The following is a 16,511-nucleotide window of genomic DNA, read 5'->3' on the forward strand; positions in this document are numbered from 1 at the left end:
GGCTGTTGCTCCCCGAGCAGGCACTGCTTGGAGGACTACTTCGACTCCTTGATTGGGGGTGGAGAGCAGCTCTTTCTGGGGCCCAGGTGACTGCCAGCACCCTACTCTTTACCCACCCACGGAGACTGCTGAGGGATCTGAGGGCCCTCAAGGCGGCTCATGGGACTGGGATTCATTATCCAGTACTGATAATGCATTCCCTACCACGCTAACCAGGCTGGATATTTGGAGGGTATATATGGGCCCTGAGTGATCTGTGTAACCCTGGAAAACTCTTGGGACATGAGGGTGGGTGCTGGAGCTGTGAGTGTGTGAGTATGTGGGTCGTTGTGTGTACCTACGTAGCCCGAGCTCCTCATTCATGGGGGTGGGGTAGCCGGGGCTTGTGCACACTGTTGTTCAACTTCTTCTCCAGGGCTTGTGTCTGTGACTATGGTAGGTAAGACAGAATGAATGTCAACTCGTCTGAGTGTTTGGCATTTGTGTGCCTGTGTGTGATGGATGAACGTGAAAACTTCTATGACTGAGCACCTGTGCATATACAGTGGTAACTGTGGCTGTGTACTTGTGTGTGTTTGTGGGAAGTGAGAACACATGAAACGTGGGATGTGAATGTGAATACAATTGTGAATGTGAATACAATTGTGGGGCACTGTAAGAAACGGATACAAACTGGTAGGACCTGTGTACGAGTGTGACAGTAAGAGTATGTGTCAAGCCCTGCAGCTGTGATATTTGTGTAGAATTGATGTGTCTCTGCTGTGATGGTATCTGTATGCATGCCTGCATGGGAGGGTGGGGAGTGGCTCAGAGCTGTAACACATCTGAAGCAAGGTGTGTGCCCTGTGGGTGACAGAGATAATGTGTAAAATCCTAGGAATGCACGAATATTGAAATGCCGTGTGTCGCATGGGTGTAAATAGGTCACTGGGAGAATACACATATTTTGTGGCCTGTGCACGAATGCATGGACTTTCGTGTATGCCGGCGGTTTTTTGTGAGGCCATCTGCCTATATATGTGCATGTGTAATGGTGGGCCTGAGGGTCTGCGGGTGGAGATCCTGCCGGACTAGGGCCACGGCTGGATGTGTGTCGAGGATTGAGGTCCTTCTCCAGAGTAATTACTGTCTCTACCCGCACACCGACACTCTCGAGAGCCTCCAGGCCAGCGAGGCGCGGGACCCCGCGGAGCCTCTGCTCAACAGGGCGCCGGGTGCTCCCTCCCCGCGAGCCTCCGGCTCCGCGCTCGGCCCAACCCCAGCGCTGCTGGCGCCAGGCGCCCGCGAGAGCGGCGGGTTTCCAGCCGCCTCGGGCAGGAAACGAGGACCTCCCTCCCCCCACGCACCTCTAGGGCCCACAGCCCTGCCGAGCTCCCACAAGTGGAACAGGCTCTGGACTAAGCGTTTGTTGGCTTCTTCCCTGCAGTGTCCCCACCGCATCTATTTATTCCGTGTACAAGAGAGGAACACCGTATCCACCGGCTACCCACCCCAAGGAAAATTATTCATCTTCTCTGGGCCTCACTTTTCCCATCTGTAAAATGAGCGAGTTGACCTTTCTCCCTCTGCCTTTGGGCTGCTAAGTGGGCCAGGCACATAGTGGGGGTCAGTAAATACTTGCTGAAGAAATGTGTAAAGGAATGCATTTGCCCTCTACAAAGAGCAGTCATGTATTTCTCTTCTCCTTTCACTCTCGCCTCCACATTGCTTTTGAGACAAGGGCACACTGCCTCTCCCCCACCTAGGGAAGGGGCTTGGCTGAGAAAGGCTGGTGAAGAAGGAGGGAGCCAGATATGAGGTCTAGGAAGCTACCCATCGGGAGGTAAGACAGAACTCCAGCCGCAAGCGCCACCACCCTGGGATTCCCAGGTCCGACGAGTGGACCGGCCCTAGCCGGCAGGGGGAATAGCGGAGGTCTGCGCGGCTAGGACCGCGTCTCTACACCTGTGAGTGTGAGATGCCAGGCGTTACGTTTCTCTGGCTGCGTGAGGGTCCCGGAGAGTGTGGAGGTCGTGGTCTCCTTGGTGTGTGTTAATAGCCAAACGCTAATTTCTCGTAACGTGTGCTTTGGCGCGGAGAATCGAACATTCTCAAGCTACGATGACCTGCATGGAGTGGCCCAATGTAGCCAAGCTCCAGGTTCTCCTTTCGAGTCCAGCCGGGAGGAGGCTGCCCCTGCATCTGCCTGGCCGTCCTTTGGATTGGATCAGGCGCCCGGGAGGCGAGAAGAGTGGACCTCCAGCTCTGAAGCCCGAAACAAACTAGTAAACACCTGTGGGCTTGAAGCCTGCCTACCCCTACTTGCCACCCCTCTCCTCCCACCTCCTGTCCCTGGCTTCTTCTCTGGTGGGTTGGCCGCCTGGGCGGTAGAGTACAAGACTTGGCCAGAGTTGGCGGGTGCTCTACTGGGTGCAGGACCTGCTGCAGTCCCGCAGGATGGGCCGATAACTAAGGACTAGGGGTGCTTAGGGAAGAATGTTAGGGGCCTAGCCTGCCTCCAGCAGAGGTGCTCTCATTTTCTGGCTCTGAGGTCAGGTAGAGCAGATGGAGTTCAGGACTGGGAACCGCTGGAATTTCTATTTTGGATACTGGAAGGTCTAGAAACAAGTTTTCTTTTTTTTGTTCCTCAGTTTCCCTATCTGTAAAATCTAGGTGAAGTCCTTTCGCTCGGTGATTCTAGATTCCTTTTATTTGGCCCACCGGGTGGGGGTGGCAGACACCATCCTGGGCGTTGACAGGCCTGTGCCTCAAGAACTGGCCCCTGCCTCCCCCCAAGACGGGAACTGGAGGGGGGGCGCGGGCCGAGGTAGGGCCGCCTCCCTGTCCCCGAAGGCGGCCTTTCCTCCTCCCCGCCCCCCTGCCATTGGCTCCAGGGAGAGGTTGACATCAAAGCCCTGGCCTTATATAAGCCAGACCCTGAAGGGGAGGCCGCAGAAGGGTTAAACAGGTCTCTTGGCATCCTCGTCCTCGCCTGCGACAGAAGCAGGCAAGAAGACAGGCTGCGGGTGTCATCTTCAGCCTTGCTCTAGAATCTCTCAAAGCCGGTGCCCACCAGAGCGCCGCCCCAGAGCCCACGGGTGGCCCCGGCAGTCTCTGGGGCGCATGGGGCGGCGCTAATCGGGCTGGCGGCGCAGGCCAGGGGCCGCTCCAACATGAACCTCGTGGGCAGCTACGCACACCATCACCACCATCACCATCATCACCACCCGCACCCCGCGCACCCCATGCTCCACGAGCCCTTCCTCTTCGGCCCTGCCTCGCGCTGTCACCAGGAGCGGCCCTACTTCCAAAGCTGGCTGCTGAGCCCCGCTGACGCTGCCCCGGACTTCCCCGCCGGCGGGCCACCGCCCGCAGCCGCGGCAGCCGCCGCCTCCTACAGTCCAGACGCCAGGCCGGGCCAGAGCCCCGGGCGGCTGGAGGCGCTCGGCGGCCGCCTGGGCCGGCGGAAAGGCTCAGGACCCAAGAAGGAGCGGAGACGCACAGAGAGCATTAACAGCGCGTTCGCCGAGCTGCGCGAGTGCATCCCCAATGTGCCGGCAGACACCAAGCTCTCCAAGATCAAGACTCTGCGCCTGGCCACCAGCTACATCGCCTACCTGATGGACGTGCTGGCCAAAGACGCACAAGCTGGCGATCCCGAGGCCTTCAAGGCCGAACTCAAGAAGGTGGATGGCGGCCGCGAGAGCAAGCGGAAAAGAGAGCTGGTAAGTCCGGGGTCCTGTACGCTCTAGCCAAGGGTGCGGGCTCGGTGAGCACCCGCAGGCCGGGTGTGCAGTGGAAGGAGTCTGCGTTGCTGTTCGTGCGATTCTGCGAGGCTGCGAGGAGTTCAGAGATGGTTGAAATATGGGATTGTGTGTGTGGAGGGAGGCAGATTCATATTTGAATTCATTTGTAATGTGGATAGTGTTTGTAAGACTGTGAATGAAGACAGAATTTTATCCTTTTGGGACAGGGTCAAGGGTCCTTTTTAAGAATCCATTGGAAGCTTCAGACCCGGAAAAAAGCACACACCATACATTTCGCTTTCCGTTTTAAGGGATCCTGATCATCCCTGGGCTCTCCTGGAAGCCAGGTTAAGAATGCTGTAGGACTTCGTTACTTTAATTTGCCTGAATGTGAATTTATGCATATGGGTTCAGCTGCTGTGTTCAAAGGGCTTTTGCTGGAGAGGCTGGTCTACTTTCGTCTTTGTACACAAAGGGAAACTGAGGCCCAGAATGGGACAGGATGTGAACTCCACTTACTTGAGGAGTTGTTTACTTGGGTATAAAACAAGTCAGTTTATTCCCTGTCCAGAGGATGTTTCACTGCTCCACTCCCCACAGCTGGTTCCTAGGTCCACCTTGATGGTTTTGTGTATAAACGCCGACAAGCAAGTCACTCACTTCTTTTGGCTTTGGAGATCGCAATCCCTGCTCGGCTTTTTTCAGTCCTCTCCAGTGAAGCGACACTTTCGGAGCTCAGTTTCGCTGGGCCAGGGCTTCTGGGACCTCTGAAGGCAGTGATTTCCAGGCTGGGGAACTGAACTAGTCTCTCTAGACTGGTGTGTTCAGGACTGCTGCGGGTTGGAGATTAGAGAACCCCTGGGTTTTATCAGACCCATAGGAGCTGTGGTAAACTAGGGAAGTCACCTGGGGAGACTGGGAAAGACCGTGGTCATCGAATCTCTAAACCACCGCCCTGGGTTGGAAGAGATGCAGGCCTGGAGGACGCCTCGTTGGAAGTAGTTATTGGGCGTATTCCCATCCCCTGCACGTCGCTGCCTCCTTCAAGTAGCAGGGAAGGGGCATGCTAGGCCAGGCCCACTCCCCACCTCCCTCATTCCAGTAGCCTTCTGAGCACCCAGAGCCAGCTGGAGAGCCCCAACCCTGAATCCATGCCCAGCTGCTAAACTAGGTTGGAAAGTGGGATGTGTGGGGGAAGCAGGTCCGTGAGCGATTCCCACCCCTCCCACTCCAACCCCTGCAGTCTCCCTTCGGTGCCATAAAGCCAAACCTACAGGCATCAGTTTCATCGGCCGCAGAAAATTCTCATTACCAAACCCCCAGAAGCTGCACAGCCCATCCCGGCCCCCCGGGAACTCGGCGCATAAAGGCAAATTTATGAGCCTGTTTGCCTATTTCGCAAACAGAAATTCGTCACTTATTTAAAGGTTCCCAGTTACTGCTCCCAACACCTTTTACCCCACCCGCACTTTTACCCCACACCTGGGCGAGCGGAGCAGAAACATTTAAACCTGTCTCGCCTCTTTTCTTGTGTGTGTCCTCTGGCAGCAGCAGCATGAAGGCTTTCCTCCTGCCCTGGGCCCAGGCGAGAAGAGGATTAAAGGGCGCACAGGCTGGCCACAGCAAGTCTGGGCGCTGGAGTTAAACCAGTGAGCCGAGGCCTGCGCCGAGGACCCCGCCACGGCTGCTCGACCCCAGAGCCCCGGGAGGAGAGGAAGGCGGAGGCGAGTGCCAGGCTCTGGGTGCCAGGGGCTTATGGGGAGCATCCCTCCTAGCCTCTGCTGCGTGCTGGCAGGTCGCTGGCTGCAACTACACATTTGGATCGCACGTGCAATGTCATTTGAAATTGTTTTTAATACATGAAGAGAAAGAGAAATATATATATAACCACCCCTCCCCCCCAAACTGAGAGGGCGGCTCTTGGCTGCACGATTCGAGAAGGAAGGACGATGGTACCCGAGCGCGCTAAGACGTACCCTTCCAACCCTTCTGGGGCGAATTTAGAACCCCTAACACCTTCCCCACTACACTATCCGCCTCTCTTTCTCATCCCCCATCTCGGCTTCGTGTTAAAACCCTCCGCGAGCTCTCCTCCCTAATAAAAATGCAATAAGAGGAATCAATAGTTTTCTGCCAGGGAAAGAGAACCAAACCAGGAAGATGGAGCGCTGCCTTTGTTGTTGTTCTCCCTCAAACAGTTGTGTTTTTATTTTATTTTATTTTTGTCGCTGCACTTCCTACCCAGTTCCAAGGGAAATGGCTCTTTCTTTACCTCTTTCCTTCCTTCTTTCATTCTTTTTTCTTTTTTTTCTTCCTTTCTTTTTCTTCCTTTTCTTCCTTCCTTCCTTTGTAAATAAAAACTTTTCCCTATGTTGAAAAGTTTTTATGTATTTAAACTACCTACCATGCCTGCCGTGCTCAGGTGTTTGTTTAGCCCCGGTCCCCACCCTTTTTCTACCTCAAATCTATATGACCACTCACTGTCCCCTCCCTTTGCCAAAGCAGTATCTATGCTCTTGACTAATAAAAACATTTTCTGAAATCAGCAGAAGCCTGTGTGGTATCTTGGCGGGTATCCCCATCCGGCTTCGTCGTTTCTGCTAGTTGGAGCGCCTCCTGTTCTACTTTTCTTTTGTTAAATGCCAAACCAAACTGCAAATCAAATCAAGGGAAGGGGGCAGATAAAGGATTTACTCCTGGAACAAAGAGCAAAGTTCTCCTTAGAAGATAATGTGTGGGGGGGAGGGGGGACAGGATAGCTTTAATGAACCCACAGAGAGGAAAAGTGGAAACGAATCACACCCAGAGAGGACGAGCCAGGGTTTGTGTGGGTCAACATCTGGGCCTGTCTGTGGGTCAGTATGCACGTCGGTGTCTGCAGCCCCGGTTTGGGGTTCTTGGGAGGGGGTGCTGTCACACAAACAAAAGGCAAGGCCGTGGCAGGGTAGCTGGGAAGACGGGAATGCCCTCGGGAACACTTTCCGTCTGTGAAATCCTGAACCTGTGTTGCACGTGCCACGGGGCAGGAACTCACACGGAGCCCCGCGGCTGCGCGGGGGCCAACGAGGGGCTGCGGAGCGCAGTCCCTGCACGCAGGAAGCACTCAGCAAGGCATAGCAGCTAGGATTTTATACGTGAGTGAAAGAACTTGTGAGTGTTCATGGTCAAAGTGAGACATTTAGGTTTCTCTCTAGCAACAAAGCACTCAACAAATGTTTGTGAGAGTATATGCATATGTGCAAAGGGATTGGGAGGGAGGGCGGTATGTCCAGGCTGATTCGGGCACTTGGGGGATGTGCGGAGAGCCGTTTCTGAGCCTCCACGTGCGCACGCACGGCTAGATGTGGGGCTGACTAAAAGCGGTGCATTTGTCAAGGCGCGGGTGCGTGCTAGGCTGAACTGGGGCGGGCAAATGCAGGCACTTCTGTGTCTCTGAATAATAGTGTACCGACAAGCAGTTTGGTTTGTGCGCAACCTTGTGCAAGGCTCTATGCTAAGCGCTTTTGTGTCTCCTGACAGCTTGCACGATCGCTCGAGGGAACGCACCCTCTGCAGTGCGGGCACGAACCCCGGAGCGCGCTGCGAGCGAGGCGCTAGGACGCGCGCGCGGGTCTCTCGGCGCTTTCTCGCTCCACGTCCGGGGCTGGAGGCCCGGGCTTGGGGCCGAGAAAGGCGACCCTGGGGAGCTCCGGGGCCAGGCGTGCCCCAGGCGCCTCGTCCCGGCATCGGGGTGAATATAGGGCCCCATTAGCTTGGGCTGTAAACACCGTGGCAGGGCTCAGCGGCCACGCGGGCCTTTCCGGAGGCGAAGGAGTTAATAAAAGGTGTTTTATGGGCGCGAGGAAACGGCGGCGGAGGTGTGAGCTTCTCTCTACTCTGACCCCCCTGCTTTTTTCTTTATTCCGCTCGCCACCAGCCGCCAGATCAAACAGGCCCGCGATTTAACTAGGGCAACACCTCGCGGTAATGAGCGGTCCCGGCACACCCCTCCCCCGGCCTCAGTACCCGGCCCGAGGCCCCAGGGGGAGGAGCAGAAAAGAAAAATCGAGTTTTCCTTTTATTCATCTTCTTTCCAAGAGCTGGGAAGCTCCTTAGAAATTCAGAGAAACAGACTCAGGGAGCAAACCCACCTGGGGTGCCCCAGCACGGAGGGGACTTTTCTGGATTTGAACCCAGGACTCCAGTTTAGTTTACAGACCATTCTCTGGCTATACACAGAGCACCCCGCCTGCGACTATTTTTAGCACCATGAAGTATCACAGGCACGGGAAGAATGCGCACCCGGGTCCTGCTTTCTTGTAGCCCCGGCCAGTGAAAGGAGAGAGGGGTACCGAGGGGTACCGCCCGCGGCAGCCAAAGCCAAGTTTGGCATATAAGCAGGCCTCCTCGGAAAACCCCATCTGGCGAGGCGCACACCCTCTTGGAGAAGACAGCGGGGGAACCTCACCTTCGGTCCCAGCCATGTCTGGTCCTGATCTCAGAGGTAGCACCCAGGAGCTGAGACGGGGCTGGTGCCTATTGATGGGGTCACGGGGATGCCCTCCCAGTTTCCTCAAGACTTACTCCACCGCCTAGAACGCCTGTGCTACATTTCCAGCCCTCACTCCTCAGCTGCAAAAGCCTCCAGAGCAGAACAGAGTTGCTCCTGGTTTCACAAACCAGTTTGCTCCAAGGGCTCCAGATTCGGGGTCCAGATCTTCTCCCGGCACTGGGCTCTCAATCTTCTCATCCGTCATTAGCTCTCCCTCCATGGAATAGCTTTAGAGCCTGTCTTTTACTTTTGTACATTCCAGGAATTTGTCATAAGGAAATACTAACTGATGTTACAAAGCTTTAACTACAGGACTAGTCTACTAAAGAGTGAAAAGTATAAAAGGACCTCCAAAGTGTTATAATTACAGCACTGGTTAAATAAATCCATCAGTGGGTTACTACTCCACCCCTAGAAAAAATGTGGTTATTAATATGGAGATTGTTCCTGATATAAGTGAGGGAAAACAAAACCCTCTCAGGTTACTAAAGACTGTCGGTAGTGATCTGCTTTAGGTAAAAAATAGATACATAAATATCATTCATGGAGAAAAAGTGGAAGAATATACATGAAAATATTACACCTCTACCTCTGAGTTATGCGAATAAGGATAATTTTGACTTTTCCTCCTGCTTAGCCACACACACACACATATACATACATATATATTTTATACAATGAATAAGTATAAAAAGTTTTTGCAATAAAAAGCTGAAATTTCCTTCTGATTTCTTCTATGGCCAGTGTAATTTCAGTACGCAGTTTATTCAACATGCATTAATTGAGCTTGTGCTTGGCACTGTGGGTATAAATAATGAATAAGAAATAATCCTAATAATCACCACCAATTAACATACAATAGTAAATATTTGTCTTGAAGGGTCTATTATTCCTTCCACACAGTAAATGTCTTTTTCTCACATTTAAACCTGTTAATACATGAAATAATAACAGTTAAATTTTATTAAGGAAATTACTTAAGCCCTTAGCATGTATTATTTCATTCAAGCCTCACAAGAATTGTGTGAGGTTAATACCTAGGCAGCTGAGGCTCAGAGTGGTGAAGAACTTTGTTCAAGGTCACAGAGGCGGTAAAAGGCAGGCTTGGCTTGGATCAAAGGGCAGGTCTGGCTGCCTCCAGAGACTTGGCTTTTCCCCACATCTTGGAGCACCTCCGAGGTGTGTGTGTGTGTGTGTGTGTGTGTGTGTGTACAAATATAGCCTCTCTTAGTCTGAGTTTCTTTGGTGCCCAAAGTAAGTAGAGAAAGAAAGAAGGGGGTTTGCGAAGAGATCTGGGATATTGACTCCACCTTCCCCTGGAACCCTCTTCCTCTGTCCTGGCTCAGAGTGGAACTCATCTATAAAATGAGAGAGGGGTGGGCTCCTTGACCTCTAGGTTCTTTCCTAACTGTAACACTGATTCCAGGAATCTACTCTCTGCTGGTGAAAAACTCAGCATGTTATTCTTTGCACCAGCCTGTTATGTTGTATAGTGCATTCATCTTTCCTTGGTACTTTCACTTCTATGAGCACATTTTTTCCTCTTATAAACTAGAAGAGAGAAGGGCAGGAATTATGTTCTCCATGGATGGAAGAAGAAAGGAAGACCCAGAGAGGGAAGTGACCAGCTCAGGGTCACACAGCAGTCAAAGACTGGGCTGGCATTAGCCGGCAGTCAGCAGACTCCAGGGCCAGAGCTCTACTGGAAAAGGCTCTGGATCCTTCTCTTCAGGCAACCAGCAGTGAAGCTTATGGTCTTGCTAGGTCTTCATAAAAGAAATGAAACTAAGAAATCAGCATCTCATTTTTAGATGAAAAGTGACTGCTGAGAAAAAATATGCAGGCTCTAAAGTGTCTGAAACCAGCCTCCTGATTTAAACCTAATTTGTTTGAAAAAAAAATCTTTTTTCAGCCAAGAGAGTTTTTACAGCTGAGCTCTCCCAAACCCATAAAAAACAAGGTTTATATGGGAAATAGTGAAAGACTCTTAACTATAATACACAGCGTCTAATGTAAGCAGACATAGACACTATATAAAGCTCCTACAAATGTTATTAAAACAAACAGAAATGCACATTTATCCCCACAGAATGGACAACGGAAGGCATTGGACTTTCAAGGAGTTCCAGAAGTTTCACGTTCCCTGAATTGTTCAAAGCACCCCATCACACTGGGACCTCAAAGATCCTTACCCACCATCCAAACATTTCTCTCATTTTACAGAAGGGGAAACTGAGGCCCACAGAGGCGAGGGGCTTGCCCAAGGTCACACAGGGAGTTGTACCCTTTCTTTCCCTCATGTCTACTTAACGGCTCTCCTTCCAGTGCAGGACACAAAGCTCAACAGTGGCCAGGAGACCCTGCAAAAGTTCCTGAACATTTCTGAAACTCAGTTTCATCATTTACAAAATGGCTGAGATCATTGCCCCAACTTCCTGGGGCTTGTGAGGGTCGAATGAGATAAGGCGCGCAGAGCACTTACCATGCTATCCTAGGCAGAGCTATTTTTATTATTTTATTTAATCCTTGCAATAGCCTTGCGAGGCATTGAGGGTTTATTTTGGTTTGCTTTGTTTGTTTTGGAAAGATCAGCACAGAGGTTGCAGTGACTGGCCCACGGGCACATAGCCAGTGAATGGATTCCTGGTTTGGAGCCCTTATATCATTAAGACAAACCAAGGGGCAGGCGGACTGAGACAGCTGAGTTTCTGAAACTGTTCAAGGCAGTACTAAGTGGTATAGTGCTCTTAATATACGAATATAGTAGTATATTTCTCTTAATGCAAGCCACCAACGGGAGCCACGTATGTAATTACAATTTTTCTAGTAGCCACATTAAAAAAATAAAGGGAAGCAGGTGAATTAAATATACTATTAAATTAAGTTTAATATATAATATATTAAATATATAATATATTTAATATTAAATTTATATGTTTATTTAACTCAATATGCCTTAAATATAATTTCAGTATATAGCCAATATAAAAATTATTATTGAGGTATTTTACATTTTTTTTCCATAGTGAGTGAAATTGGGGTGTGTTTTCTACATCTTAAGGCACATCTCAGTTTGGACCATATTTTAAGCGTTCAAAAGCCAGCACACATGGCTAGTGGCTACCACTGGACAGTGCACGTCTAACAGATCATGTAGCAGGAATATTAAATATGGAGGTTTAGTTAATCACATCAATAAGTAGCCACCATTTGCTGAGCACTTCCTGTGTGCCCAACAGCTGTACTCAACCTATACGGACTCATTTACTCATCCCAGCAACCGCAGAGGGTATGTGTGTAATTTATTCACGGTCACGCGTCATACATAGCAGGCAGACCCAGACCCGGCTGTCTCCCAAACCTCCAATTTTAGCTGCTGAGTTCCATGATTTCCAGGGATGTCAGTAGGGCTGTAGGTTGGGCAGTGAGATGTGGAGTGCCCTCTGGAGTGTCCCACCCAGTGGTGGAACCCTGGGTTCCAGATCCAAGTCTCCCATGAGTCAGGTGACCTCAGACCAATCATTCTCTTGAGCCCCAGTTTTCTAATCTCTAAGATGGGGTAACAATACCTTTCCTCACCCTACTGAGCTCTTGTGAGGCAAAAAGGGGAAAAGCTCTTTGACAGTGTTCTGAAACAGAGACTATAGCATAAGAGACTGGACGAAATGTCAACAGGGAGGTTGGGACTGGCCCGCAGGCCTGTACTCACAGCCAGATGAACTGGTTAGATGAGCAGTGTGGCACTGGGCAGGTTTCTTAACCTCTCCGAGCCTTCTTCTGTAAAAAAGGAAAGCAGAAGAGCTTGCAGAGACATTGTGAGGAGCCAATAATGATTAAATAACAAGTGGGAAGCTCTTAGGCTGGCCCAGAGTGGGAAGTGGTAAACATGAGCTGTTATTACTGCTGCTGTTGTAGTAGTTGGGGTTGGGCTCCAGGGCCTGGTTAGGAAGCAACAGGGGATGGCAGGGAAGCTGAGCCAGCTCGGGCTCAGGGTAGTGTCCTGGCAGTCCCAGGTGGGGTGTGAGAGGTGTGCCGGGGGGTGTGAGAATAGTTAGTGTGGTGGAAAAAGCACCAGTCAAGAGAAGGGGGTTCAACCTGCTGTGTGACTTTGGGCACTTCCTTGTTCCCACTGGACCTTGGTGTCATCTGTAAAATGAGGGGTTGGGACCAGAGATCTAAGTCCCTTTCTGCTTTGACTGTCCAGTTTAGAGTGGTATGAATCAAGGCATTCACCAAACTCAGCAGATTGTGGGGGGGACAGAAAATAACCCTGAGCCTTCCCAGGTGGCCTGGGGTTGCCACTGACTAAGGGGAGGGCGCCACCTGGTGGCCACACTCTCTCCTCTAAGTTCAGAGTAGAGAATTACCCAAGACTCTCTCCTCTATGCAGTGACCCCAGAGCCCCAGGGCACACTTTTTCTAACTTCCTTTGGCAGTTGAGGGGAGCAGAGAGGGGACCCAGAAAGTTCACAGAGCCAGGAATCCTGGGCATGAGGCTAACTCCCATGGGATGTTAGGATTCTTCAATCCAAGATCCCTTAAAGGCACCTTTTTTCCCCCCTCTCTTCTATTTCTTTGGATAGGAGCTACTGAATAAAACATACTCTTCTCTTGGTAACTCAAAATCCTTCTGTCACTGTTGCTCTGGGCTAATGGAATGCAGAGGGCTGTTTCCCCCTAAATACCCTAGACTTCTGGGATCCTGAGCTTTTCTTTTTTTTTTTTTGGCACACGGGCTTAGTTGCTCCGTGGCATGTGGGATCTTCCTGGAGCAGGGATGGAACCCGTGTCCCCTGCATTGGCAGGCGGATTCTCAACCACTGCGCCACCTAGGAAGCCCGATCCTGAGCTTTTCTAACTGCTTTTACTACTCTTGCATCTCCCCCACACAGCCAATATTCTACTTCTCTCTCTGGTAGCGGCTGCATGGTGCATGGAGGGGTCACATTGGCATGGGTTCACATTCTGGCTCATTATAAGGCTCTAGGTAAGCTATTTAACTTTTCTGAGCCTCAGTCACCCCATCTGAAAACTGGAGATAACAGCTTCTCTGCGGTTTTGTGTGAGGATTGTGACCGTGCACGTAAGTATTCTAGCCCAGCGTCCAGTACCTGGTAGGTGTTTAACGAATAAAAGCTACCATTGCTATAGGTATGTCATCCTGACCACTTTTTCATGTTCAGCTTTTGGAAATATTCCTAGACAGAAACATGAATAGTATGCATTTGAAGATGATATTAACAACACCCTTACCACTGAAGAAGGCAGGGCCTCCCTGGACTGTTTGAACTGGCTCGGCCAAGTTCGACGTCACCTAGTTGAGCTAAACCCCAGTAGGCAGGCTAAGGTCTCTCAGTCCTCATTCTTTGGGTGGCGCTGAGCTTCGTCAGATGATTCCAAGTCAGGCAGTTGCTCACTGACATGGGTGAGTCTGACCCCTGCCCCTGGGACTGCACTGCTCTTTTTGGGGCCTGGCCACTCCTGCACACCCTGTCTCCGGAGCAGGATGCTCAGAGGGGTCTGGCTGGGCACAGGGGGCCTCCCTCTGCTCACTCTGCGGAGTCCAACCTTGCTGGTGGCCATGAGCCCTCAGGAATCCTCATGAGCCGCCCTGGGCTTAATTAAGCTCATTACATTTGCTAGGCGTCACTGGCTTCTCTGAGATGGCAGCGCTCATTACACCTGGCTTCTGCATCAGAACGTGGGGGCTCCGAGGCTTTCAGCACGGATCCTAGGATTTCAGCAGTGGAAGGACTGCTTTTCACCCCTGTCTGGGTATGAACTCCTCTGAAAGTCCCAGCTCCTGGAGGGCAGGGTCCATTTCCAGATTACCCCAGGTGCCTGGCTCAGGGAGACACTCAAACATCTTCTTGACCACATTTTGTTGTTCGGCTTTTAATGATAGCAGATTTGGTGACTCCAAAGTACAAGCTCCTCACTCCGGCATGTGGGGCTTTCTGCTCTGAACTGGACTTCCCCTCACCCTTGTCTCCTGTCAAACCTTTCATTTCCCTCAAGGGCCTGCTTAGGAGCCTTTTCTTCCAGGAAGCTTCCTTGATTTTCAGAAAACCCTTTTCTTCCTGACGATTTCCCTCTTACTCTGAATCATATGGATACAGATATAGTATAGCTATACATGGAGTTGGTAGATAGATGTTTTGATATGCTACAGATATGCCCATAGTCACAGATTCAGGAATGTGTGTATACGCGTGTGTGTACATATATGTACACACACATACAATATGTACAGTCATCCCTCTGTATCCGCAGGGGAATGTTTTCAGGATCCCTACAGATACCAAAATCCGTGGATGCTCAGGTCCCTTATATTAAATGGCATGGTACCAATGGCCACGTTGGCCCTTTGTAGACTCAATTTGGAACTTGTGGATATGGAGGGCCAACTGTATACATATGATATGTAAATATGCATATCCCCCACATATATATAGTCATATAATATGCATATTATAGATACATATCTGGTATTTCTAAACTGATAGGAACATCCTTCTATGTACATATCTGGTATTTCTAAACTGATAGGAACATCCTTCTATGTCATAGGAACATCCTTCTATGTCATTAAATATTTTACAATTTTGACGTAAGTATAATACTTTTAAAACCAGTCCCCTATTTATTTTTTTTAAATTTATTTATTTATTTTTTTTGGCACACGGGCTTAGTTGCTCCGCGGCATGTGGGATCTTCCTGGAGCTGGGATCGAACCCGCGACCTCTGCATTGGCAGGCGGATTCTTAACCACTGCGCCACCTAGGAAGCCCAAAACCAGTCCCCTATTATTTGACATATGTGACAGTTCTTCACTGTTCTAAACAATGCTCCCATGAGATACTGGCTTATCCTATTAGTAGGCAGCAGGGCACAGTGGACTCTGGGGTCAGATAGACCTGTGTTGACTCATCCCCACCACACTCTGGTGACCTTGGACAAACCATCTTACCTTTCTAAACTTCTGTTTCCTAATCTATTAAACAGAGAGAATAATGGTACTTATACTAAAGTGCTTATTGTTGGACCTGTCCATAGGAAGTGCTCAGTGACAAAACCGCACCAATCTGGGAGGCAGAAGAGGAGGATCTGCTTTCCCCACTGACCAGTGTGACTTTGTACATTGCTATTTTGTAGTGTGTGACAAAAACCCACGGAGGTAACAGGTGATAAGCGCTGCCTTAATTTAAGATTGTATTATTGTTGTTTTTACTTCTCTTACTGTTTTCTACAGGTTGTAGGAATATGTAACAAACTATGCAAGTGGAGAGTAAATGTTTTGACCGCACTTTAAAAAACTGCTTTGCTGTTTTACAGCTGTGATGAAAATGATTCATGTCCATTATAAACAATTTAGACAACACCAAGAAAGCACAAAGAAGGAAGTGAAATTCCAGATCCAGGACGGACCATGGTTGGCATGCTGGTTGTGGCCTTTTCCTTGCTACCCCTGTGGTGCCTGGGGCAAGCCGGGGCAGGCTTCCGCTCTTCACTGTAAGTCTGTTGACCTCAACCAGACTGACTCATTAACAGAGGCGTGCTCCAGCTCCATCCCGCTTGGCCAACCTCTGACACGTTCATTAACCCCATTAAATCACGCAGGTTCCTTTACACCTCCTGGGCTTGTTAATCTCTGTTCAGCTCTGGTAAGTTAAAACCTGGCTGGAAAGTTGGATGTACCTTGTTAACCTCCATTAAACCCCATTAAATTTCCTAACTGGAGTCTTAGTGACTTCGAGGACTCCCTCATCGAAGTTTAGTGAATCCAGTTGATCAGGACAAGCGGAGCTACTGGGGCTGCACTGCTTCAAAGCGTGGTGCTCCTGAGTTCTTTGACGGTGGAGTTGACAAGTGTCCCGAGGGTCGGACGACCCTTGGACTCGCGCCCAGGAGTGCCTCCAGCTCCCATTGTTCCTTGGGCAGTTCCTCAACCTCTCCGAGCCTGCATTTACCTCTATAAACTGGAGTTAATAACAGTTCCTACTTGATATGACTGTCGTGAGACTGGATAGATCAATGCATGTAAAACTAGTAACAGGTTGTCTGGCGTGCACACTGCACTTGGTGGCTATTCGTATATCTGGATGTGGAAGGTTCGCACGAACTAAAACACTGTGAAGTAAACGGAAGATTCAGTTCCAGACATTTGTTGTGTCCTGCATGCCAGGCACTGTGCTGGGAGCTGTGGATTATTTTCATTCTGTTTTTTTTTCCAGATGGAAGATCATCTATTCCAA

General features: G+C 50.2%; 1 protein-coding gene across 1 annotated transcript; it reads left to right on the forward strand.

Annotated features, from left to right (window-relative positions):
- The first annotated feature begins 2,932 nt into the window (after positions 1–2,932).
- Positions 2,933–6,270, forward strand: HAND1 (heart and neural crest derivatives expressed 1). The gene is made up of 2 exons (XM_057730253.1): positions 2,933–3,704; positions 5,274–6,270. Exons 1-2 carry the CDS (start codon positions 3,153–3,155, stop codon positions 5,376–5,378), a joined length of 657 nt encoding a protein of 218 aa, XP_057586236.1. The 5' UTR covers positions 2,933–3,152; the 3' UTR covers positions 5,379–6,270.
- Positions 6,271–16,511: the final 10,241 nt, after the last annotated feature.

The sequence above is a fragment of the Hippopotamus amphibius genome, chromosome 1 (assembly GCF_030028045.1).
Source record: "Hippopotamus amphibius kiboko isolate mHipAmp2 chromosome 1, mHipAmp2.hap2, whole genome shotgun sequence".
In the NCBI taxonomy this organism is placed as follows: Eukaryota; Metazoa; Chordata; class Mammalia; order Artiodactyla; family Hippopotamidae; genus Hippopotamus; species Hippopotamus amphibius.

Excerpts from the sequence above, each read along its gene's own strand:
- HAND1 (XM_057730253.1), top strand. The coding sequence starts at position 3,153 with ATGAACCTCGTGGGCAGCTACGCACACCATCACCACCATCACCATCAT. Across the intron at positions 3,705-5,273 it reads GCAAGCGGAAAAGAGAGCTG|CAGCAGCATGAAGGCTTTCC; the intron begins GTAAGTCCGGGG and ends GTCCTCTGGCAG.